We start from the raw sequence: 25,378 nt of genomic DNA, 5'->3' as shown, positions 1-25,378 counted from the left end.
TCTTCGAATCGGGTATTTTTATTCTTTCTCTTGTTGTAAATGTAAATAAATATTTGTAAAAATTTGAAGTGTTTTCTTCGACATCTTGCATGTTTGCATTAAGCCACAGAGTGAGGCTGCAGAGATCAATGCTGGGACATTACACGTGGAACTATAGAGTCGTACAATAGCGTTGTATTCCCTTTAAGTCCATAGGTCATAGGAGTAGCATGAGGCCATTCAGCCCATCAAATCTACTCCACCATTCAATCATGGCTGATCTATCTTTCCCTCTCAACCCCATTCTCCCGACTTCTTCCCATAACCTTTGGCACCCTTACTAATCAAGAATCTGTCATTCTCCACTTTAAAAATACCAATGACAGCCTCCACGACCGTGGCAATTAATTCCACAAGTAATGCTCTTAACATGTTAAAAGGTGTCCAGGAGCTTTACAGTAATCATTATCAAGCAGAAACGAACACAGAGCTGCTTAAGAACATACTAAATGAACTAAACCTCAGTCCCAGCATGAAGATAGACACAAAATGCTGGAGTAACTCAGCGGGTCGGGCAGCATCTCTGGAGAAAATAGATGGGTGACATTTCGGGTCGGGACCCTTCAGATCATTCCTACACATCTCAGTCCTAACACAATGTTTTAAGAACTGTCTTAAAATGGGGGAGAGCAAGAGATGTCCAGGTTCTATCTTGCATGGAGAAGTGAGAGCTGGTTTGAGTTGGGCCAAAAGGCCTGTTTCCATGCTGTATGATGTGAGAATTTTTAAATGGGCACATTGCCTAAAATTGCGTTCAAAGAGAAATTAGGAGAAAAGCTTGTTGATCCAACCCCTCAAGCCTGCCCCACCAGACACCTCAGAGCATTGCACATGAAGAGAGCATTTAATCAGGATGCATCACTGCATGTGGGAAGAGCTCCATCCAAGACCGCAAGTAGTTGCAGGGAATTGTGGAAGCAAGCCAGACCATCACACAAACCAACCTCCCTTCCATTGACTCCATCTGCTCTTCGAGTGCAGAGAAGATGTTGCCAGTACTCAAGAGCCTGAGCTACAGGGGGAGGTTGAGCAGTCTGGGGCGTGATTCCTTGAAGTACTTTAATGGTGGGGTATATGACCATGAGAGGATTAGATAGAGTGAATGTCTTTTATTCAGAGTAGGTGCTTCAAGAATCAGAGGACATAGGTTTCAGGTGAGGGGGGAAAGATTTAATAGGAAACTGAAGGGCAACTAATTTACACAAAGGGTGGTAGGTATATAGCACGAGCTGCCAGAGGAGGTAGTTGAGGCAGTTACTGTCACAACTTTAAAAAAACCCATTTAAGACAGGTACATGGATAGGATAGGTTTAGAGGAATTACGGGCCAAACGCAAGCAGGTGGGACTAATGTAGACATGTTGGTCGGTGTGGGCACGTTGGGCCGAAGGGCCTGTTTCCATGCTCTATGAAGATGAGTGAAAAATACATTTCCTCAATTGGATCCACCAGTTAGGGTGTCTTGTATTCCACTTATTATGCTCATTTATTGCAGGGCTTGCATAAAGGTTCATCATTTTCTAATTCTTCCCAATTAGCAGCAAGACCATTGGAAAATGTGGTAGTCCCCTGGGGTAGGTTTTGTGTGCAGATCCTTGAGTAGATGCTCAGTAAGTCTGCCCCTTGTTTCCTTTTGTGAGCGGCATATTGTTGCCCCCCTGTGGTGCCAGTTGAAGGATGCAACTGGAGACTGCGATGGTTTTCCTGGGAATGTCCCACTGATTTCCATCCAGAAGTCATTTTAATGGAAGAGCATTAAATCATTACAGCACAGGAGGCCATTTGGTCCATTGAGTCTATCCTGGCTCTTGGTAAAGTAGTAATTCATTCCAATTAACCTCCATGGGTGGTGAATCTGGAATTCTGCCACAGAAGGCTGTGGAGGCAAAGTCAGTGGATATATTTAAGGCAGAGATACATAGATTCTTGATTAGTATGGATGTCAGAGGTTAATAGGGAGAAGGCAGGAGAATGGGGTTAGGAGGGAGAGATAGATCAGCCATGATTGAATGGCAGAGTAGACTTGATAACCGAATGACCTAATTCTGCTCCAATCACAAAATCTTATGATGGTCAAGTCAAGAGTCAAGTCTTCAGATGGCACAGTGGCGCCAACGGTAGAGTTGCTGCCTTACAGCGCCAGAGGCCCGGGTTCGATCCTGACTACGGGTGCTGTGTATGGAATTTGTACGTTCTCCCTGTGACCACATGGGTCTCCTTCGGGTGCTCCGGTATCCTCTCACACTACAAAGACATACAGGTTTGTAGGTTAATTGGCTTTGGTAAAATTGTAAATTGTACATAGTGTGTAGGATAGCGCTAATTTACAGGGAGATCGCTGGTCGGCATGGACTCGTTGGGCCTGGTTCCGCGCTGTATCTCTAAAGTCTAACGTAAAGTCTAAATTCTAAAGCAGGAACGGGTTACTAATTTCGGATGATCAGCCATGATCAGGGTACTGGTTCGAAGGGCCAAGTGGCCTACTCCTGCACCTATTTTCTATGTTTCTCTGTTTAGTTTAGTTCATTATTGTCACGTGTACCGAGGTGCAGTGAAGAGCTTTTTTGTTGCTTGCTCTCCAGTCAGCGGAAAGACTATACATTGATTACAATTAAGCCTCCCACAGTGTACAGATAGATAAAGGGAATAACGTTTAGTGCAAGATTAAGCCCAGAAAAATCTGAATAAAAATAGAACAGGATTGCATGTTAATTGGCATCTGCAAATTGTAAATTGTCCCTAGGATGGTGCTACTACTGTGCCATCGCAGGTTGGCGTGGACTCGGTGGGAATTCTAAAGTCTAAAGAAGGGCAGACCAGACTCAATGGACCGAATGGCCTAATTCTACGCCTATGTCTTGTGAATTTTCTAACTTTCCTGTTCAAGGAAATGCTTTAAGAAACTTTCCAGGAAGCTCATTTTTGCACCGGCTAATATGTTTCATTTTCTTTTTATAGAAATTATAAAACGTGATAAGAGGCAGAGTGGAGAAGAAACAGCGTCACATTCTAGCAAGTATTGCCGGAAACCATAGTGGAACACAATACCCTAATAAGTTTCAAGAAGGAACTATACTTATGGTTTATGCTTATAATAAGTATTTACAGAACAGTGAAGTAAAGGTGTGGCAATAGGATGAACCAGATTCAGCTTCTTGCCAGCATAACTGCTAATTAGCACACAGCCAGTTCAAGAGTGGGGAACGTGACCTGTTCCAGTAATTCAATCTATGTGGCTTAGTTTAGGTTAGTTTATTATTGTCACGCGTACTGAGGCACAGTGAAAAGCTTTTTGTTTGCGTGCTATCCAGTCAGTGTAAAGGCTATACATGATTACAATGAAGCCATCCACAGTGGACAGACACAGGATTAAGAGAATAATGTTTAGTGCAAGATAAAGTCAAGTAAAGTCCGATCAAAGATAATCCGAGGGTCTCTAAATCATTAGATGGGAGCTCAGGACCGCTCTCTCGTTGGCGATAGGATGGTTCAGTTGCCTGAGAACTGCTGGGAAGAAACTGTCCTTGAATCAGGACGTATGCATTTTCAAACATCTGTACTTCTTGCCTGTTGAGAGAGGGGAGAAGAGGGAGTGACCGAGGTGAGACTGACCCTTGATTATGCTGGTGGCCTTGCCGCGGCAGCATGAAGTGTAGATGGAGTCAATGGAAGGGAGACACAAAAAGCTGGAGTAACTCGGCGGGACCGGCAGCATCTCTGGAGAGACGGAATGGGTGGCGTTTCGGGTCGAGACCCCTCTTCAGACTGGTTAGGGATAAGGGAAACAAGAGATATAGATGATGATGTGGAGAGATAAAGAACAATGAATGAAAGATGTGCAAAAAAGTAACGATGATAAAGGAAACAGGTCCTTGTTAGCTGGTTGTTGGGTGAAAAACGAGAAGCTGGTGCGACTTGCGTGGGGGAGGGATAGAGAGAGAGAGGGAATACCAGGGCTACCTGAAGTTGGAGAAATCAATAGTCATACCACTGTGCTGTAAGCTGCCCAAACGAAATATGAGATGCTGTTCCTCCATTTACATTTAGACTCACTCTGACAATGGAGGAGACCTAGGACAGAAAGGTCTGTGTGGGTAGCCACAAAAGACTGGAGAAACTCAGCGGGACAGGCAGAGAAGGAATGGGTGAGGCTAATTCCTGATGTTTCAGGTCGAGACCCTCCTTCAGACGACCCGAAACGTCACCCATTCCTTCTTTCCAGAGATGCTGCCTGTCCCGCTGAGTTACTCCAGGTTTTTGTGTCTATCTTAGGTTTAAACCAGCATCTGCAGTTCCTTCTTACACACAAGGTCTGTGTGGGAATGGGAAGTAAAATTAAAGTGTTTAGCAACCGGGAGATCAGGTAGGATCAGGTGGACTGAGCGAAGGTGTTCAGCGAATCGATCGGCCAGTCTGCGTTTGGTCTCGCCGATATATAAGAGTCCACATCTTGAACAACGGATATGATAGATGAGGTTGAGGGAGGTGCAAGTGAACCTCTGCCTAACCTGAAAGGACTGTCGGGGTCCCTGGACAGAGTTGAGGGAGGAGGTATAGGGACAGGTGTTACATCTTCTGTGTTTGCAGGGCAAGGTACCTGGGGAAGGGATGGTTTGGGTGGGAAGCGATGAGTTAACCAGGGAGTTGCAGAGGGAACGGTCTCTGCGGAGGGTGGAAAGGGGTGGAGATGGGAAGATGTGACTAGTGTTGGGATCCTGTTGGAGGTGGCGGAAATTTCAGAGGATTTTGTGTTGTGTGCGATGGCTGATGGGGTGAAAGATAAAGACTAGGGGGAGGGGGAGCAAGGGCGGAGCTGCAGGGTACCGAGGAGACACGTGTGAGGGCCTCATCTCTGATGGGCGAGGGGAACCCCATTCCCTAAAGAATGAGGACATCTCGGATGTCCTGGTATGGAACACCTCATCTTGGGCGCAGATGCGGCATTGATGGAGGAATTGGAAGCAGGGGATAGTCTTTGCAGGAAGCAGGGTGGGAAGGGGTGTAGTCAAGATAGTTGTGGGAGTCAGTGGGTTTGCAATAGACATCAGTCGATAGTCTATTTCCTGTGATGGAGACGGTGAGATCAAGAAAGGGGAGGGAGGTGTCGAAGATGGTCCAAGTAAATTTGAGTGCGGGATAGAAATTGATGGTGAAGTTGATGAAGTTCATGAGTTCTGCATGGGTGCAGGCAGTAGCACCGATGCAGTCGTCAATTTTATGGAGATGAGAGTTCGGGGATAGGGCCAGTGTACGCCTGGAACAGGGATTGTTCAACGTACCCTACAGAGGGGCAGGCGCAGCTGGGGCCCATGTGGGTGCCCATAGCTGCACCTTGGACTTGGAGGAAGTGGGAAGAGTAAAGGAAGGAGGTTGGTTGGTCTGGGCTACATCCACGACTCTGCAATTTCTTGCGGTCTTGGATGGGGCTGTTCCCAAACCATGCTGTGATGCATCCTGATAAGATGCTTTCTACAACGCTTCTGTAGAAGCTGGTGAGAGTTGTTGGGGACATGCCGAACTTCCAAAGCCTCCCAAGCGCAATACTTCCAGAAACTCTCTCCCTTTTAAGTAAAAACTTTTTTTAAATATTGGAACACAGAACATAGAACAGTACAGCACAAGGACAAGCCCTTGGACTCACAGTGTCTGTGCCGAACATGATACTAGGATAAACATCTCTGCCAGGAGAGCAGCCAACGAACTTAAAAATCTTTCCCACACTGCTCATTCCTTCTGAATCACACAACACAGACTCACAAGTTGACAAGTTCACAAGTGAGAGGAGTAGAATTAGGCCATTCGGCCCATCAAGTCTACTCCGCCATTCAGTCATGGCTGATCTCTGCCTCCTAATCCCATTTTCCTGCCTTCTCCCCGTAGCCCTTGACACCTGTTCTAATCTAGAATTTGTCTAACTCTGCCTTAAAAATATCCACTGACTTGGCCTCCACAGCCCTCTGTGGCAATGAGTTCCACAGATTAACTGCCCTCTGACTAAAGAAGTTCCTCCTCACCTTTCGAAAAGAGTGCCCTTTAATTCTGAGGCTATGACCTCTGGTCCTAGACTCTCCCACCAGTGGGAACATTCATTCCACATCCACTCTATGCCTTTCATTATTCTGTAAGTTTCATTATTCTGTAAGTTTAATTATTCTGTAACTTTCATTATTCTGTAACTTTCATTCCTGGAATCATTCTTCAAAATTACATTGTACCTCAATTGGTACATGTGACAATAAACTGACCTTGGACCTTGAAACCTTGACCTTGGACCCACTGCAGAGCCAGCACATCCTTCTTCAGATATGCGGCCCATATTTGCTCACAGTACCCCAAATGCAGCCTGATCAGCGGCTTATGGAGTCTCAGCCTTACATCTCTGTGAACTCAAGAACTCCCCCTGTGTTATCAGGTTTCTGAATGGTCCTCCCATAAGCTAAGGGTTAGATGGATATGGGCCAGACGCAGGCAGGTGGGGCTAGTGTAGATGGGGCATGTTGGTCAGCATGGGCAAGTTGGGCTGAAGGGCCTGTTTTGACACTGCATGATTCTCTGACCAGACCTGTGTTGTAAGCTCCTTGCAAGGCTGACTATGTCTGTTGTTCTGGCCCTCTACACACAGAGAGTTATGCTGGTTCATAAGTTCAAGGAGCAGAATTAGGCCATTCGGTCCATCATGTCTACTCCGCCTTTCCATCATGGCTGATGTATCTTTCCCTCTCAGCCCCATTCTCCTGCCTTCGCCCCATAACCCCTGACACCGTACTAATCAAGAAACTGTTTATCTCTGCCTTTAAAATATCCATTGGCCTGGCCTGGCCTCCACAGCCGTCTGTAGCAATGAATTCCACAGATTCACCACCCTCTGAGTAAAGAACTTCCTTCTCATTTCCTTTCTAAAGGTACAACCTATTATTCTGAGGCTATGGTCACTGGTCCTAGACTCTCCCACTAGTAGGAACATCCTCTACACATTCACTCTATCCAGGTCTTCCACTATTCGGTTTGTAAGTGAATTGGCCCTTTGTAAATTGCCCCTAGTGTGTAGAGAGTGGATGTGAAATTGGGAAAACATAGAACTAGGGTGGATGGGTGATTGATGGTCGATGTGGACTCGATGGGCCCAACGGCTTATTTCCACGCTGTATCTCTATTCTAAACTCTCTGGGCTCAGTTACACCTGCACTTTTTGTTTTACTGATGATTCCAGCATCTGCAGCTTATTGTGTCTCTAGACTAACTCATTTTATGTTTTATTTCAGATTTCCAGCATCTGCAGGTTTTTTTGATCCTTAGTTCTAAATTACATGGTCTGCACCCGTGAGCCAAAGCAATCACATTCCTGGACTGGAAGAGTGATGTGGGTGGAATACTTTATTGTCACATGTGACAAGGCACAGTGCGATTCTTTGTTTGTACACCCAAGGTGTACAAATAGCGGTCACCTATGGCACTGGCAAAGTTACAAAGCACGGTGGCTCCTCCTTTTGTTCTCCCCCCTCTCCCTCCCCCCCCCCCCCCCCCCCCCCCCCACCCCCACCCCCACTCTGGGTCCCCATTGTCCATTGTTCTCCCTCTTTCCCCATTGTTCTTCCCCAGGGATATTTATAGAAAATAAAAGATGGTTGCTGAGGTTAAAGGCTCCTCAGCCATGATCTACAAGTTTAAAAAAGTATTAAAAACAAGGAACTGCAAATGCTGGAATCTTGAGCAAAACACAAAGTGACTCAGTAGGCCAGGCAGCATCTGTGGAGGGAAAGGACGGGCAAAGTTTTGGATTGAGATCCTTCTTCAGGCTTCTGAGAACTAAAACGTTTATATGTAATTTAAAGGTCAAATATCAATGGGTAAATTCATTTCTGATGAATTCCCCACCCTTCCCATTAACTCTTGCAATTTACTATGACTAATCAAATAAAAATAACATTTGCCGCAATTTTATATGTCATGTCCAACTTAGTCATCATTTTTTTGAAGTTTGTTTCACAACATAGCTAGGATCTTAAATGCTTTATTTTAGTGTTTTAGGGTGTTTAAATAAGGGTGTTGAGGTGAAAAGCTCCACAAACATGATCTACAAATTTATAAAAGTATTAAAAGTTTTTAGGAGACACAAGGAACTGCAGATGCTGGAAACCTTTGCAAAGTACAAAGTGCTGGAGTAACTCAGTGGGTCAGGAAGCATCTCTGGCGAAAATGGAATAGGTGATCCTTTTTTTGACTCCTGAAGAACTAAACATTTTTATGTAGTTTAAATTATTTCCTTTCAGAAATGAATATGTCCATTGACTTGCAATTAAGCAAATAAAAATTAAATTTGCCACAATCTTATATGTCTTTGCAACAGCGGTAGAGTTGCTACCTTACGGCACCAGAAATCCAGGTTCGATCCCGACCACAGATGCTGACTGTGTGGAGTTTGTACGTTCTCCCCATGACCGCGTGAGTTTTCTCCGGGCGCTATGATTTCCTCCCACGCTCCAGATGAATTTGGCTTTGGTGAAAATTGTAAATTGTCGCTAGTGTGTAGGATAGTGTCAGTGGAGCGGGATCGCTGGTCGGCACAGACTGGGTGGGCCGAACGGCCTGTTTCCACCCTTTATCTCTAAACTAAACTCCTGACGACCTAAAAATATTGATGTAGTTTAAACTACTTCCCTTCAGTAATTAATTTAACCATTGACTGTTACAATCTACCCGCAATTGATGAAATCAAAAATAAATTTGCCATAATTTTATACATCTTGCCCTCCCGCAACCTCAGCCACGTTTTTTTTTAAAGCTCGTTCCACAATTTAGTTAAAGTTCTGAAATGCTTTACTTTACCGTAAGAAAGATCTTTAAAAAGGTTCCACAGAATTAGGAGCACAGTCATTTCAGTGTTTATTACTGTAAGTTCAGTAGATTTTTATCACAAAAAAACATTACAAAAAATTACATTTCATATGGATGTAGAAAACATTACAAAGATATTGAAAGTAGAGTGTGTTCTTAAATTCTCCAACCTCATTCTGCACAGTTCAAACCCAAGCAGGAAGAACAACAGAGGATTGACCAGGAAATAACAAACCAGACATTGCTTAGTTATAATGTGTACGAAGGAACTGCAGATACTGGTTTACACCGAAGATATATGCAAAATGCTGGGGTAACTCAGCAGGACAGGCAGCATCTCTGGAGAGAAGGAATAGGTGTCGAGAACCTTCTTCAGACTTCTTAGTCATAACCTTGACTCACTTTTTAACAACTGCTGAAAGCAAGTTGCCAAAGTTTTATTTTCAGCTGAAAGAACAACTCAGAATGTAATAAACAACATTCTTTGCACAGCTTATGCCGAGATATTTGGAGATTAATGTGTTTTCCTTCTTGGTAGAGTTAACAGGAAGAGAGGTGGAATACGACTATTTATGTGAACGCTCAGCTGAATCTTATTCCCATTTTAATGAGTTGTGAGTAAGTTTCTTGGAAGTGATCATCTTTACTTCAGCAGAAATCTGGCACCAGTTGCTGTCTACTGTGGTTGTGCAAGGTGGAGTGGGGGGAGGGTGGGGCAGGTAACTTAACAGGCCAGGTAAATGCCTTTGTGAAATGGTGTGACGGTTTCATATCCCCTCAATGAACTTCAACGGGGGAACAAGATCGTGTGGGGTGTTATACTAGTTATTTCCATTGGACAGGTTGCGGTGGAATTCATCCCAAGTTTCAGCAGGGAAACCCATAAGAATGTCACTGATCTTCAGCTAAAGTGCAGTGGGAGGAAATAAACCTTTAAGTAAGGCTAATTTAGTTTCATTTATTATGGTCACATGTATTGAGGTTCAGTAAAAAAGCTTTTTTGTTGCACGCTTCAGGCTTGTGAACGGTCCTAGGGTGATGTCCGATTCACCTCTACCCATTGCGGACATTGGACTTTGTCTATGGGACTGATGCACGACAATGCTGAGAACTATATTCGACACTGTATCTTCCCCTTTTCTCTAACCATTGTACTTGAGTTCGACTTGATGGTATTCATGTAGAATATATCTGATCTGTTGGAATTTTAGTTTAATTTAGTTTATTATTGTCATGTGCACTGAGGTACAGTGAAAAGCTTTCTCGTTGCATGCTATCCAATCAGCAAAAAGACCATATATGATTACACTCGAGCCGTCTGCAGTGTACAGAATGTAGAAACAAGGAACTGCAGATGCTGAATTATACCAAAGATAGACACAAAGTGTAGGAGTAACTCAGCGGGTCAGGCAGCATCTCTGGAGAAAAAGCATGGGTGACATTTTGGGTTGGGACCCGTCTTCAGACTGGCGAGAAAGGATGGGTGACCTTTTGGGTCAGGACCCTTCTTCAGTCTGTAGACATACAGGATAAAGGCTATAACGTTTAGTGCAAGATAAAGACCAAGTAAAGTCCTCAGAAGGCAGTGGAGGCCAATTCTCTGAATGCATTCAAGAGAGAGCTGGATAGAGCTCTTAAGGATAGTGGAGTCAGGGGGTATGGGGAGAAGGCAGGAACGGGGTACTGATTGAGAATGATCAGCCATGATCACATTGAATGGTGGTGCTGGCTCGAAGGGCCGAATGGCCTCCTCCTGCACCTATTGTCTATTGTCTATAGCTCGAGGGTCTCCAATGAGGTAGATGGGAGGTTGGGCCCACTCGCTAGTTGGTGAGGACGGTTCAGTCGGTTGACTCTAGCAGCAGCTAAGACCATCTGCTGATTACACCATCGTATTTTCAGCTTCCACATGAACAAATGTAATTACAGTGCTGATTTAATTATAGCATAGAGGTGGGTCTGATTCCACTTTATCCAAAGCCACAAGCTTGGAAGTGAGTCAGATCTTAACATCAAATATTTAGGGAGTGGAGGAAACTCTACTCTTTGTCCTTTCCGTATTTACATCTCGAACAACTCCAGTCCTGATTAAAAGCACATAACTATATTCTGCACTCTATCTTCCTCATTGCTTTATTGTACTTGAGTTTGAACTGATTGTAACCATGTGTGATGTTTCTGATCTGTTTAGATAATTAAGGCATGCAAAACAAAGCTTTTCACTGTGCCTTTTGTTGCAGGTGACAATCATAAACCTAAATACGCAACAACAAAATCTCCTCCTAATTCAGGCAATTAAGGTGCCACCAGTCAAGAATTCAAGCAAAGCAAACAGGTTTATGCCTGGCTGGGTACTATATCATAACCAAGGCCATAGCGCCTTAGAATTTCACCTTTGTACTGATTAATGTTGGTTAGTTTTAGGCACAGGGGATTAGCAAGGCAACAGAGAAGCTGGGCCTGTCTACTAATAGGTCAATGATCTACAGAGCTGGTAGACTAGCTCGGGCGACACGGTGGCGCAGCGGTAGAGTTGCTGTCTTACAGCACCATAGACCCGGGTTCGATCCTGACTACAAGCGTTGTCAGTGCCTGGTATATAGCGAGAGCCTACTGCTGCAAGATTCCACTGTGCGCAAGGGCTTAGGTGCGACGCGCAATAGGATGGGACTCCTGCATTTTCACCTGGACCTTCCACCATCACAGAGAGTGGAAATTAGGTAGATTACAACTTGCAAGTGGCAGGGGCTTTAACAGTGGAGAGCTGCCAGCGGATGGACGAGATAAAATACATTTTACAGACACTCCTCAACATATGTAATAGGCCACTAACGCAAACCATTCTGCACTCAGTCCCTTGTGTAATCAAGGCAGTTTGTAATTTCCACAGTACTGTCCGATCAATCAAGTTTACATTGGAAACAAGCCAGGCGATGGCGGCAGTGCCTACCCAGAAGGGGGTGCTCCACAGAAAGTGCCCCGGATGCCACTGAGATGGATCATACTCCTGGTGAGTTATTTCAGGCTGGGGTAAGGGATGGCGATTCTGACGTACGTAAAAAATGATCTACATATGGGTTCGCAGAACGTAACCCTTACGCAAGTTGGGAGTGCCTGTGTATCCAAAATCAAAGCCAAGGTGGCACAAATCAAATGGGGGGGGGAAACTCGGCGGTGGGAGGAAGGTACAAGTTTGCAAATGAGTCAGGATACAACATGGAGATAACGAAAGCAGGACACCCATCTAGTCTGTTCCAGGTACAAACCTCCACGGGCAACTAGTGGAAAGGATGGGTGCCCTTTGGTAGTTGCCTACACAGGCTTCTTGATTGCTTTAATGGCCTACTGCGACAGCCCTTGCCGGGAAAGGTATCTGCTCATCCAAGACCACTATGTTCATACCTGTCTGGGGCCTAGAAACAAACTTGGCTTCTCACAAAGTATAAAGTGACAGGTTTCAAGGTTAAATTCTATTGCGGGGAACACAAAGGCATGGCGCTGAGCAATAGAATTTTTGAACCCCCGTCAGTCTTTAGGCATTTAATCTTCCAGGGAGTCCACTGTACACTCGTGACGAGAGAGAGCAGGATCAAAGCCTCCACCACATCCAACCTTCAGGTTGGTGGTGTTGTCTATTGCAATGGGGAGGTTCCCATTTTCAATTTTATTCGCCCTTCGGTCAGCGAGGGATGACAAGTGCAAATAGGGGCTGCAGAAAACAGTTGAAATATTTCACATTTTTATCATTGGTCTATAGAAATGTATTATTTTCTCCACGAATCTTAAAAAGAGGGCTACATTCTTTCTACTGGGATCTTGGACCTTGTCTTTAAGACTTGTTCTCCGTGGCCATCACACAAACACAGTAGAACGGGATATCTTCCACGGCCTTTTCGTACACAAAGGTATTGTGCCTGCATGTTGTGCTCCTCCTCAGCACCACGACAGGCGTGCGATGTGGAACACTTAACAGCCGATGATCAATCTTCCCATCGCTTCCAAAGCAGCCCTTGTGAAGGCAATATGCTTCCATTAGTCTCCTTGGGTAACGTGCTTTGTCCTCATTAACTCTGTGGTTTGAGAAGCAAACAGGATAGAATTTTTAAAAATGCTTCTAATTATGCTTCCCACTCACCCTTGCCCGCTGGTCGGCACGGACTCGGTGGGCCGAAGGGCCTGTTTCCGTACTGTATCTTCTTATAGTTCCCACACCCCTCCCAATGTACAATCCGGTTATATGGGGATTTTGGGCAGCACAGTGGTAGAGTTAGTACAAGAAAATAACTGCAGATGCTGGTACAAATCGAAGGTATTTATTCACAAAATGCTGGAGTAATTCAGCAGGTCAGGCAGCATCTCAGGAGAGAAGGTATGGGTGACGTTTCGGATCGAGCCCCTTCTTCTCGACCCGAAACGTCATCCATTCCTTCTCTCCTGAGATGCTGCCTGACCTGCTGAGTTACTCCAGCATTATGTGAATAAATACAGTGGTAGAGTTGCTGCCTTACAGCGTTATATACCCGGGCTCGACCCTAACTATGGGTTCTTGTCTGTACGGAGTTTGTACGTTCTCCCACAAGGTCACAGGGAGCGCCTGCAAAATGCCAACAGCATTTGGGTCTTTTTTTGGGGTTTTTCCTCAAAGTTGTTCTGGGCCATTGGAGATATAGAGATTATAGAGATATGTGTGTACACATAAATACGGAGAACACAACACCTTCTGGCAGTCCCAGCTATTTTTGGTCCTGGAGAATAAATGTGAAACAAGAAATTCATGCTAAACCTGCCCAGGTTCACCAATGTGTGCGTTTATAATGCACACCCTTATTCTTTCGGAAACAATGCCGACTACTAAATTGCACCAGATTAACACGGCATGACACATTATTGGACTGTAGTGTTGGTAACCAGGCACTTTGTTTGGTATAATTTTTCACAATCTACAGCAGTTGCAAATCCACCATTTAGTATCCCTCTCCGATTGACCTTGAGAAGATGGCATGTCACCATCTGGAACCACTATGGGTCCTTCCAGTGTGGGTGCTCCACTGTGATGTTGGGTAGGACCCTCTAGGACTTACACCCCCATGAATGAATGGTCAGTCATAGAGAGATAGAGACAAAACTGCTCCTTCAGTCTACACCAACCAGCAAGTACCCACAGTTACACTCAGCTACCCTGAACCATTTTATTCTCCCCACATTGCCAACAAATTATATAACTCACGTACGCACTCATAAACATAGGGGCAGCAGCAGAGTCGCTGCCTCACAGCACCAAAGACCCAGGTTCGATCCTGACCACGGGTGCTGTCTGTACAGAGTTTGTACGTTCTCCCTGTGACCGCATGGGTTTTCTCCGGGTGCTCCGGTTTCCTCCCACACTCCAAAGACGTACGGGTGTGTAGGTTAATTGACTTTGGTAAGGATTTGTCCCTAGTGTGGGGGGGATAGTGCTTGTTTAAGGGGTTATTGCTGGTTGGTGCAGGCTCGGTGGGCCAAAGGGCCCGTTTCTGTGTTGTATCTCTAAACTAAACACACTACAGGCAATTAAACTACTGACCACACATCTTCGGGACGTAGATGGAGACCCACACACTTATCCTAAAACAAAGCCTTTTGTTACTAGAGTCTCCCACTGGGCAAAATGGCTTACCATAGCTCGTTCAAATAGCGGAGCAGATATGAAAGGCTGCAAGTCCTGCCCTTGCTCCTATCTCTTATAAACCCAGATTCTACAAAACTGCAGATAATACTCCAGAGGCATAGAGAGTTATAGAGCACAGAAACAGCCCCTACCACCTAACTCATCCATGCTGACCAAGATGCCCCATCTAAACTAGTGCCGTTTCCCCATGTTCGGCCCATATCCCTTGAACCCTCTCCTGCGCATGTACCTGTCCAAGTGTCTTTTAAATGCTGTTGCAGTTCCTGCCTCAACTACCCCCTCCGTCCCGGCATCTCGCTCTGCACACCCACTGCCCGCTGTGTGAGCCATTACCTGTAAGACCATGGAGAAGTGCTTCTTTCTCCAATCCGCAACGTGAGGCTGTGGGATGAATTGAACTTTTTGCCGGGCACGAGATGCTTTGCACTTGCTCCTAATTCATCGGACTCCCAATGGTCCAGTTTGTGCGACAGCTTCCTCTCAGAGGGTTCTGCACAATGCTTCTGTGCTCCTTTGGAACGGACTGCCACTGAGAGCAACACGATGCCCACTAACCATTCCACCTGGAAAAACAAAAGAAACCTCTCGTTCACGACCACTTTCTCACTGGGATTTGAGAGCAGCACAGATCCAACAAGGTGATTGAGCAAAATACACAAGTGTGGGATAAAAACATGCAACAAATGCTCAGACTTTATCACTTACTCCACCGATCTGCCAATCCCCCCCTCACTTGTATCCCCCCCCCCCACTCCCCATCATTTGGCAGGCTTTGTCCCAGCCCCACCTCTCTTTTTCAGCTTTTGTAATTTAGAGATAGTGTGGTGACAGAGCGGAAACCATGCCAACCAGCGATCATCCATTCTCATTAGTTCTGTTATCCCACTTTCTCTTCCACTCCCTGCACACTGGGGACAATTTACAAAGGGCCAATGAACCTACAAACCGGCGGCACATCTTTGGGATGTGGGAGGAAACCCGAGCACCCAGAGGAACACCCAGGCGACACAGGGAGAAGATGCAAACTCCACAAAGACAGCACCAGAGGTCAGGATTGAACCAAGGTCTCTGACGCTGAGAGGCAGCAGCTCTACTGCTGCGCCACTGTGCCGCCCACAAATTATTTTTCTTCAATACCTCATCATCCCCAACAAAGTAGGCAGACAAGATTGGGGCGGCACTGTGGCGCAGCTGTAGAGTTGCTGCCTTACAGTGCCAGAGCCTGGGTTTGATCCTGACTACGGGCGCCATCTGTACGGAGTTTGTATGTTCTCCCCGTGACCAGCATGGTTTCTCTCCGAGTGCTCCAGTTTCCACCCACATTCTGAAGATGTAGAGGTTTGTTGGTTAATTGGCTTCAGTAAAATTGTAAATTGTCCCTCGTGTGTGTAGGATAGTGTTAGTGTAAGGGGTAATCGCTGGTCGGCATGGACTCGGTGGGCCAAAGGGCCTGTTTCTGCACTGCATCTCGAAACTAAAACAAATTAAACATGGACAGGCAGACAAAGGAGACAGAGCTCCAGGTTGATGCTGGCTTTGCACTCATGATGGAGGTTCTGGCACACCTGGGAAATCATCCTCCACTCGCTCCTACACAAAACGTTGTTAAACTTTCTCCCCCCCTCCACACCAGTCTGAAGAAGGCTCCCAACCTGAAACGTCACCTCTCCATTTCCTCCATAGCTGTTGCCTGACCTGCCGACTTCAGTTTATTGCCACGTGTACCGAGGTGCATTGAAAAGCTTTTTGTTGCGTGCTCTCCAGTCAGCGGGAAGACTATACATGATTACAATCGAGCTACCCAATGTACAGATACATGATAGAGGGAATAACATTTAGTACAAGATAAAGTCGGATTAATGATAGTTCGAGGGTCTTCAATGAGGTAGATGGGAGGTCAGGACCACTCTCTCTCTAATTGGTGAGAGGATGGTTCAGTTGCCTGATAACAACTGGGAAGAAAATGCCCCTGAATCTGGAGGTGTGCGTTTTCAATCTGCTGCACCTCGCCTGATGGTCAAACCTACGTATTCCCTTATAAAATCCAATTCATTCATAGAAGAGCATGCAGTAAATATGACAAGGAGTGGATACAACAGTTTGACAGAAGCTAGTACACCTGCATAAATAGTTGAAATTACTCAAAGTAATTCAGTAGAACAGAAGGCCTCTGTCATAGCTTTCACTATTTTAGGACACCCTAAGCACTTGACAACCAGAAAAACATTTTTGGTGCCTTGTTCCAATTTTGATGTGTCAATTTAATTTCGACAAGAGCCCAAATAGACTTATGCTAGAACGTCATACCAGGGCTATTTGTGTAGACAACAAGGTGCACACCTTTAATTAACATACGTGCCACTTGGCTGGAAAACAGAATAATGCTCTTTAATGTTTAACGAGATCATAGAGTGATAGAGTGTGGAAACGAGCCCTTCACCCCAGCTTGCCCACACCTGCCAACATGTCCCAGCTACACTAATCCCATCTGCCCGCATTCGGTCCATATCCCTCCAAACCTGTCCTATCCATATAACAGTCTAACTGCTTCTTAAATGCTGGGATAGTCCCTGCCTCAACTACCTCCTCTGGCAGCTCGTTCCATACGCCAACCATCCTTTGTGTGAAAAAGTTACCCCTCAGATTCCTATTAGGTATTGGTGTGCTGTGCCAGCGCGTACCAACACAGGAACAAAACCACTGATCGCGGTAATATTGGGGTCAGAGATAAAAGCGAGTCAGGAAACGGGCAAGTGTTAGTGATGAAAGGTGTTCCACAAATAATGATGCAGAAATACTCAGCACAGGTAGGGTGGTACAGTGGCACAACGGGTTGAGCTGCTGCCTCACAGCACTAGACCCGGGTTCAATCCTGACCTCGGGTGCTGTGTGTGTGTGAGTGAGTGAGTGAGAGTGTGAGTGAGAGTGTGAGAGAGTGAGTGAGTGAGAGTGTGTGAGTGAGTGTGTGTGTGTGTGTATGTGAGTGTGTGTGTGTGTGTGAGTATGTGAGTGTGTGTGTGTGTGTGTGTGTGAGTATGTGAGTGAGTATGTGAGAGTGAGTGTGTGAGAGTGTGAGTGAGTGCGTGTGGTTTGTATGTTCGCCCAGTGACCATGAAGGCTTTCTCCGGGTGCTCCACTTTGCCCTGCATACCTCCTCCAAACCCTCTCACCTTAAAGCTATGCCCTCTGGTATTTGTTTTCAAAACTGGGGGAAAAAAAGGTTCTGACTGTCCGTACAGACAGCACCCCATGACAGGATTGAACTCGGGTCCCTGGTGTTGTCAGGCAGCATCTTCACTGCTGCGTCACTGTGTCGCCCTTGATATCTTATCCTATACTTGCCTCTCAGCGAACACCACTCAAACAGGTTTAAAGCCTGTCGGGAGTCTGCCCATGCTAAACATGCTCTGTCATAACATAGCAACTGCATAAGACAAGTATTTGCAAAACACTTTAGGCTATTCAGCGGTTATGAAAGGTGATATTTAAATCTAGGCTCCCTCGGTGCAAGAACGTTTTTTTTTTAAAAAGCAGGTGCGAGCTTGCTTTCTATCTACCCTGTAGCACAGGTGTGGACGCACTGGGAGACAGCAAAGTACAGAGCGTTTTGCAATCAGACGCAGCTTATCTGAAGTGAACATAAATCAAGACAGCAGACACTAGTTCTCAGCTCCCACCTGCGGTGGCCACCTGGATCTGTGTGGATGCAAAGGGCTCATTTAGCAGGAGCAGAATGTGGGGAACACATTCACCAGGCGCAGTGATACAGGACAGGTGATTCAGGCTCATCTGGCCCAAGGCAGTGTGCATTAAAAAAAATACTCCTTCGTTCAGGGACTTTATGTCTGGGTGTTTGCAGATGGTTCTGTTTTTCCCACAACAACAATGCATGCAATCTAGATCAGGTGCTGCATGTAGGTCAGTGCAGGTATACGGCTTTGCCACTTTACCAGATGGATTTTGTTGGTAGACAGACAAACACTGTCATCATCATAGTCAGACATAATCTGAAGGAGGTTCTCGACCTGAAACATCACCTATTCTTTTCCTCCAGAGATGCTTCCTGACCCGCTGAGTTACTCCAGCATTTTGGGTCGTCCATCTTGGGTGTTAACCAGAATCTGCAGTTCTGTCCTACACATGGATTTTGTTGGTAATTAGACGATAGACAATTACTTCAGCTCCCCAAATATTTCTTGAGCTCAAGGTTGTGCAGTTTAGTTGAGAGATACAGTGTGAAACAGGTCCTTCAGCCCACCGGGTCCGCACCAACCAGCGATCACCCCGAACACTGGTTCTCTCCACCACACTGGGGAGAGTTTACAGAAGCCAATTAATCTACAAACCCGTACGTCCTTGGAGTGTGGGAAGAGACCGGAGCACCCAGAGAAAACCCCAACGTTCACAGGGAATACGTACAAACTGTGCAAACAGCACCCGTAATCAAGGTTGAACCCGAGTCTCTGGTGCTGGAAGGCAGCAACACTACTGCTGTGTCGCACCAAGGACGCATTACAACCCCATTCGTGGTTAGAGTCATAAAATCATTCAGTCCACATAGACAATTAGGCAGCTTACACCCTGCAGTATGAACATTGAATTCTCCAATTTTAGGTAACTAACCTACACACCACCCCTCTTCTCCCCCCCCCTCCCCCTCTCCCCGTGACCCACCTGGACAGGTACCCATTTCTCCCCTCCCCTCCGACCAAGATTCCTTCCTCTGGCTTCACAATTCACACCCCTTCTCTCCTTATCTCACACCTTTTGTCTTTTCATCTCTGGCCTTTGTCCAACCATCTGTCTGTTCAACCTCCTCCACCCTCAGCTGTATCTACCCATCACTTACCAGGCTGTGTCCTGCCCCTCCCCACTCTCGGCTTTCTTCACCCTCCCCGATCACCACAATCAGTCCCAACCCGAGACGCCGCCTCGCCATGTTCTCCAGAGATGCTGCCTGACCCGTTGAGTTACTCCAGCACTTTTAAAGAATCAACTATTGTACCCGCAATCGCATCTCTTTACTTTCCCATCAAATTCCCCTAGATTTTACAACTCAACTGCACAATAGACAATTCATTTAACATCTGTCTGTTCAACCTTTAGATCTGTCAGGCAACATCTTTAGATAAAAAGGATGGGTGACATTTCGGGTCGGAACCCTTCTTCGGACTGAAAGTAGAGGGGAGGGGAAGGAATGGGAAGTAAGGAAAAAGCAGGGCCGGCAACAGGTGACCAAGGAAGGGTGGAGCCCATAATGGCCCATTGTAGGTTGGGGAAGAGGTGATAATGAGGATGCGAACAGTGGAACTAGTAGTGAAGAAAGGTCCCAACCCGAAATGTCGCCCATTCTTTTTATCCCTAGAGATGCTGTCTGACCCACTGAGCCCAGCATTTTGTGTCTATTTTCGGTATAAACCAGCATCTGTTAAGGGCGGCACAGTGGTAAAGTTGCTGCCTTACAGCGCCAGAAGCCCGAGTTCGATCCTGACTAAAGGTGCTGTCTGTACAGAGCTTGTACGTTCTCCCAGTGACCTGCGTGGGTTTTCTCCAGCTGTTCCAGTTATCTCCCGCACTCCAAAGACATACAGGTTTATAGGTTAATTGGATCGGTAAAATTGTAAATCGTCCCTAATGCATAGGATAGTGTTAGCGTGCGGGGATCACTGGACGGCACAGACCTGGTGGGCCGAAGGGCCTGTTTCCACACTTTATCTCTAAACGAAAAGATCTGCATATGTGTGGGAAGGAATGGCAGATGCTGGTTTACACTGCAAATAGACACAAAATGCTGGAGTAACTCAGCGAGACAGGCAGCATATCTGGAGAGAAGGGAATGGATGATGCTTCAGGCCAAGATCTGTAGTTCCTTTCCACACATGTTTAAAATCACTGCAGGATGCAAAGCTAATTAATGGTTCCACTAGATTTAGTTGACCATTGTATTCCAAGTAAACATGGAAAAAATTGCCTTTGCTTAAAACAGTCCTATTGTTCGTGAGGTGTTGGCGGAAGCTTCTGGAATTATACGGTATCACAAAATGCTGGAGTAACTCAGCAGGTCAGGCAGCATCTAGGGGAAAGGGAATGGGTGACGTTTCGGGTCGAGACCCTGCTTCAGACTGAATTTTTGAGATAAAATACTGAAAGTGCTTGAGTAAACATTCCCAGATTGTTGTGATCCCAGCCGCGTGTTCCGTGAAAAAGACGTGGAACTTTAATTTAGTTTAGTTTAGACATACAACGTGGAAACCGACCCTATGGCCCACTGACCGACGACACCCTTACACTAGTTCTATCCTACACACTAGGGACAATTTACAGAGGGCCAATTAACCTACCAACCTGCGCGTCTTTGGAATGTGGGAGGAACCCAGAGCACCCGGAGAAAACCCACGCGGTCACAGGGATAGCGTACAAATTCCATACAGACAGCACCCATAGTCAGGATCGAACTCGGGTCTCTGGCACTGTGAGGCAGCAACTCTTACCATGAGTGGAATAGATCAGGTAAGCCCACTGGGCCAAAGACCAAACTGATCCATATCGGGCAAAAGCCTGATGATTTTAATCCAAACCTTTCACCTCAGTCTGATTGAGATTCAAATTTAGGCTTCTGTAGTAAAAGGTCAGGCAATGAATCAACTGGGGGGGAAAAAAACTTACTTTAAATTGCATTTCGGTTCAACAAGTCATGCCAGACTTTCATTTGCAATGTTACATAGTACGTGGTCCACTACTAGGTGGTGCAGCAGGTAGAGCTGCTGCCTCACAGCGCCAGTGACCCAGGTTCAATGCTAACCTCAAGTGTTTTCTGTGTGGAGTTTACACATTCTTCCTGTGACCACGTAAGTTTCTCCTACTTTTATATACTTCTCTCAGGTCTCCCTTCAACCTCCAGTATTCCAGGGGAAACCATCCACGTCTATCCAACCTCTCCCTGTTGCTAATGTAGGTGACCAGAAATGTACACAGTGGTCCAGCTGTAGCCCGATTAAAGTTTTATACTGTCCCAGCACGCTTTCTTCACTTGTACTCAGTGCCTTGGCAATAAACAGTTTATACGAGCTCGTAATAAATAAGCTTGTTCCACACACCCACCACCCTTTGTGTGTAAAGGTTACCCCTCAGGTTCCTATTAAATCTTTCCCCCCACCCCTCACCTTAAATCTATGTCCTCTGGTTCTCGATTTCCCTACTCTGGGCACGAGACCCTGTGGGCTTAACTGATCTATTCCACTCATGATTTTGTACACCTCTATAAGATCACCCCTCATCCTCCTGCGCTCTAGGGAATAAAGTCCTACCCTGCACAACCCCCTCCCCCCCCCAATAGCTCAGGCCCACGAGTCCTCAGGCCCTGTTCTGCATGCCTCTATAAATTGTCCCAGCATGGTCTATGTAACTATTAACATAAGTGAGTTAAACTGTTACCAAGAACAGGCCACTGTTCACCTGAGCACTGCCCTCAACGTGCTGTCTGGGTTACCCCAACCATGGACTGCAATGGTGAAATAATGGCCTGTTTCCTTTATCATCGTTACTTTTTTTGCATATCTCTCATTCATTATCTCGCTACATCATTGTCTAAATCTCTCGTTTCCCTTTTATCCTGACTAGTCTGAAGAAGTGTCTCGACCCAAAACATCACCCATTCCTTCTCTCCAGAGATGCTGCCTGTCCCGCTGAGTTACTCCAGTTTTTTTTAATGTTGATCCAGTTTAAACCAGCACCTGCAGTTCCTTCCAACACATGGTAATGCATTGCTCAGTATTAAGAGTATTTGTTTTACTTGTATTACGGCGGGGTGGGGTTTGTTTTTACTTGTACACATTGTAAATAATTGATTCACTTTATTTTTAGTTTTAAAACAAACCCCCCCTGGGCTGCAAGCCCCTCGAAAGGTCACGTTCTCAACACCTCTACTTCCAGTTGACACTTCTTACTGGCAGAGAGACCAGCGATTTCAAAGATTATCCGCAGACAATGCGTCACCTCAAAGGCTCCGGGACTATGGCTTTGTAGGCAGACAAGGAAGATCGGAGAGATTCCACAAGCTCAATTAAAGGAATGATTAGCCCAGCGAACCCGGAAACACCACTCGAGTGGAGCCTTTCATCCCAAAGCGCTCTGGGATCTTTGACCTTGGCCTGGACAAGTGCACATGGGTGCAATGGTCCCACCAAACGATGCACCTCTGACAATGACCACCTCTCCATCCACCAATGTGGGCATAGGCGATGTGCTCTTGGTAAGGTAGCTAGATGGCATGGGTGAGAAGGGGGGGGGAGAGAGAGAGAGCCGGGGGGGGGGGGGGGGGTGGTGGGGGGAGAGACACAGAGACACGACAGAAAGGTCGACTCGAAAACAGCAGCGAAGATGCAGGCACGAGGAACTGCAGATGCTGGAATCTTGAGCAAATCACAAGGTGCTGGAGGAACTCAGCGGGCCAGACAGCATCTGTGGGGGGGATGGACAGGCAACATTTCGGGTGGTAGGGACCTTTCGGTCTGAAGGAGGGACCCGACCCGAAACCTCACCTGTCCATTCTCTCCAGGGATGCTGCCTGGCCCGCTGAGTTACTCCAGCACTTTGCATTTCCCCCGCCACAAATGTTGCCTGAGTTACTGCAGAATTTAGTGTCTTCCCTCCACTGATGCTGCCTGACCCGCTGAGTTCCTCCAACAACTCTATCGTGATAAGGTAGCGTTGGAGAGAGAGACATACAGAGACTAGAAGGGGAGGGGCGAGTGAGAGACGGGGGGGGGGGGGGGGGGTGGTGGTGGTGGTGAGTGAGAGTGGAACAAATGGACAATTTGGGGAAATAAACAATATGCCAGAGGATGTGGAAGGGCGCTACCTAAAGTCAGGTGTGCTCAGCAGCTAGGACCAGGGGACTTGCATGGGTCTAACCTGGACATGGACACCAAGTGCTGGAGTAACTCAGCGGGTCAGGCAGCATCTGTGGAGAACATGGTTGGGGGACTGGGATCAGGAACTTTCTTCAGACTCCTGTATGGAGCATTCAACGGTATTTTCTTCCCCTCCACATAGGCATCTGTCATGCCTCCCTTCAACCTCCAGTTTTCCAGCGAAAACAATCCAAATCCTTCCAACCTCTCCCTAATACACTTGAATCCAGGCATCGTTCTGGTAAACCTCCGCTTCACCCTCTCCAAAGTCTCCAAACCCGACCTATAACGCGGCAACCAAACCCGCATGTAATACTCCAAAATGCAGCCTAACCAAAGTCCTGTAAAACCTAGGACAACCCTAGGATTAACCTACAAAACCCGCAGGTCTTCGGTTGGTAGAAGGAAACGGGAGCACCTGAAGAAAACCCACGCGGTCGCAGGGAGAACGAGCAAAATCCACAAAAACATGATGATAATTTAAACAGTTCAACGTTGAACAGGAGTCGAATAAACTGGGTGACACAATCCCTTCTCTGCAGATTGACTGGATCAGTTGGACTTTAGTGCCCGCTCTTCCTAGGAGATTTTACTGCATTAAATCTCCCTATTTTGCCCAGGTAAGATTTCAGCCCCTCGATCAGATGCTTGTTGAAGGAAATCCCTCTCGACTCTGTCACACAGCGTTGTGTAGACAGGCAGTGGACTACTCTCACGTCCCAGAGACGAACACTCCCTGAGCCCCTGCACGTACGCAAGCGCTAAATAGGAGAAAAGTACAAGCCCCTGTATTATCTAAGAAACGAAAGAATAATTTCAGGAACAAAACTAGATGGCGACACCTTTTTTTTTTCCCCCACTGACTGAACGTTGCAAAAACATAGCAAAGCTTTAATAGTTCTACATGTTGCAAACAAACAGCAGAACTAAGAGGGTGTAAAAAAAAATATCAAAGCATCCCGGCTAAAACATTAGATAACAGTTATTTTTCATTTTAAAACTCAACTTCTAGGCTAAGAAGGCAAGCGCCAGGAACAGTCTGAGCAAGTTCCTTGCGGATCAATATCACTGAAATTACCTTTGGATACATTATTGTTGATTTCCTGCGGCTCCGGTTGTCACTTTGTGTGGCCGTCGCTGTGCGGGCTCGTTCCTGCTCTCCAGCACGTTGGTCTGTGAGACTGTCTCTTGCAGCTTTTATGGAGCGACCTCTGTGATTTGGTTCAAGGAAAGCCCCACGCTGGTTTGGCATGTGACATCGCTCTACAATACGGCGTGCGTCAGCCCGAGAGAGCGAGAGAAACTGGGCGGAGAGATTACTATGTGACCGCGCCTCTTCTCTTACCTTGTATGGCAGTGATATTAGTCACCCAAAAACTCCCTCTGCTCTGATTATGATATCCAGCGGCTCAATGGCTTCGGCAAAACACCTCACCCTGGAGGTGCAGGAAGGAACTGCAGATGCTGGCTTGCACCGAAGATAGACACAAAACGCTGGAGTAACTCAGCGGGACGGGCAGCATCTCTGGATAGAAGGAACGGGTCGTGTTTCGGGTCGAGACCCTTCTTCAGACTGAGAGTCAGGGGAGAGGGAGACACTGAGATATGGAAGTCTAAGGTGTGAAAAACGAGACATCAAAGGGGATGTGGGTTTAAGGAAAATGGGGAATAGATCATTGTTAGCGAGGACAATAGACAATAGGTGCAGGAGGAGGCCATTTGGCCCTTCGAGCCAGCACCGCCATTCAATGTGATGGCGCGGACTGTTCCAGATGCTACGATCAGGCAAATGCCTCCGCTGTCACGCTGTGAAAACGGAGAGGATGAGACGGAGTTTCTTCCCACAGGCCATCAGGACTGTCAACTTTTATAACTCCAGAGACTAAATTCTTGTCTACACTATAGTAACTTATTAACTTTATTTA

General features: G+C 46.3%; 1 protein-coding gene across 1 annotated transcript; it reads right to left on the bottom strand.

Annotated features, from left to right (window-relative positions):
• Positions 1 to 8,910: 8,910 nt before the first annotated feature.
• On the bottom strand, positions 8,911 to 24,726 carry LOC144604414 (uncharacterized). Its single transcript, XM_078418803.1, has 3 exons — positions 24,532 to 24,726; positions 14,875 to 15,104; positions 8,911 to 12,943 (listed from the first exon to the last, which is right to left on the bottom strand). Exons 1-3 carry the CDS (start codon positions 24,703 to 24,705, stop codon positions 12,703 to 12,705), a joined length of 645 nt encoding a protein of 214 aa, XP_078274929.1. The 5' UTR covers positions 24,706 to 24,726; the 3' UTR covers positions 8,911 to 12,702.
• Between the last annotated feature and the right edge of the window lie 652 nt (positions 24,727 to 25,378).

This window comes from Rhinoraja longicauda, chromosome 22, assembly GCF_053455715.1.
Source record: "Rhinoraja longicauda isolate Sanriku21f chromosome 22, sRhiLon1.1, whole genome shotgun sequence".
Taxonomy (NCBI): Eukaryota; Metazoa; Chordata; class Chondrichthyes; order Rajiformes; family Arhynchobatidae; genus Rhinoraja; species Rhinoraja longicauda.
This window is presented reverse-complemented; position numbering and strand designations above follow the sequence as displayed.

Coding starts and splice junctions, on each gene's coding strand:
- LOC144604414 (XM_078418803.1), bottom strand. CDS start 24,705: ATGCCAAACCAGCGTGGGGCTTTCCTTGAACCAAATCACAGAGGTCGC. Junction 15,105..24,531: donor CAACAATAATGTATCCAAAG/GTAATTTCAGTG, acceptor TTGTTTTTCCAG/GTGGAATGGTTAGTGGGCAT. Junction 12,944..14,874: donor ACTTCTCCATGGTCTTACAG/GTAATGGCTCAC, acceptor CTCAAACCACAG/AGTTAATGAGGACAAAGCAC.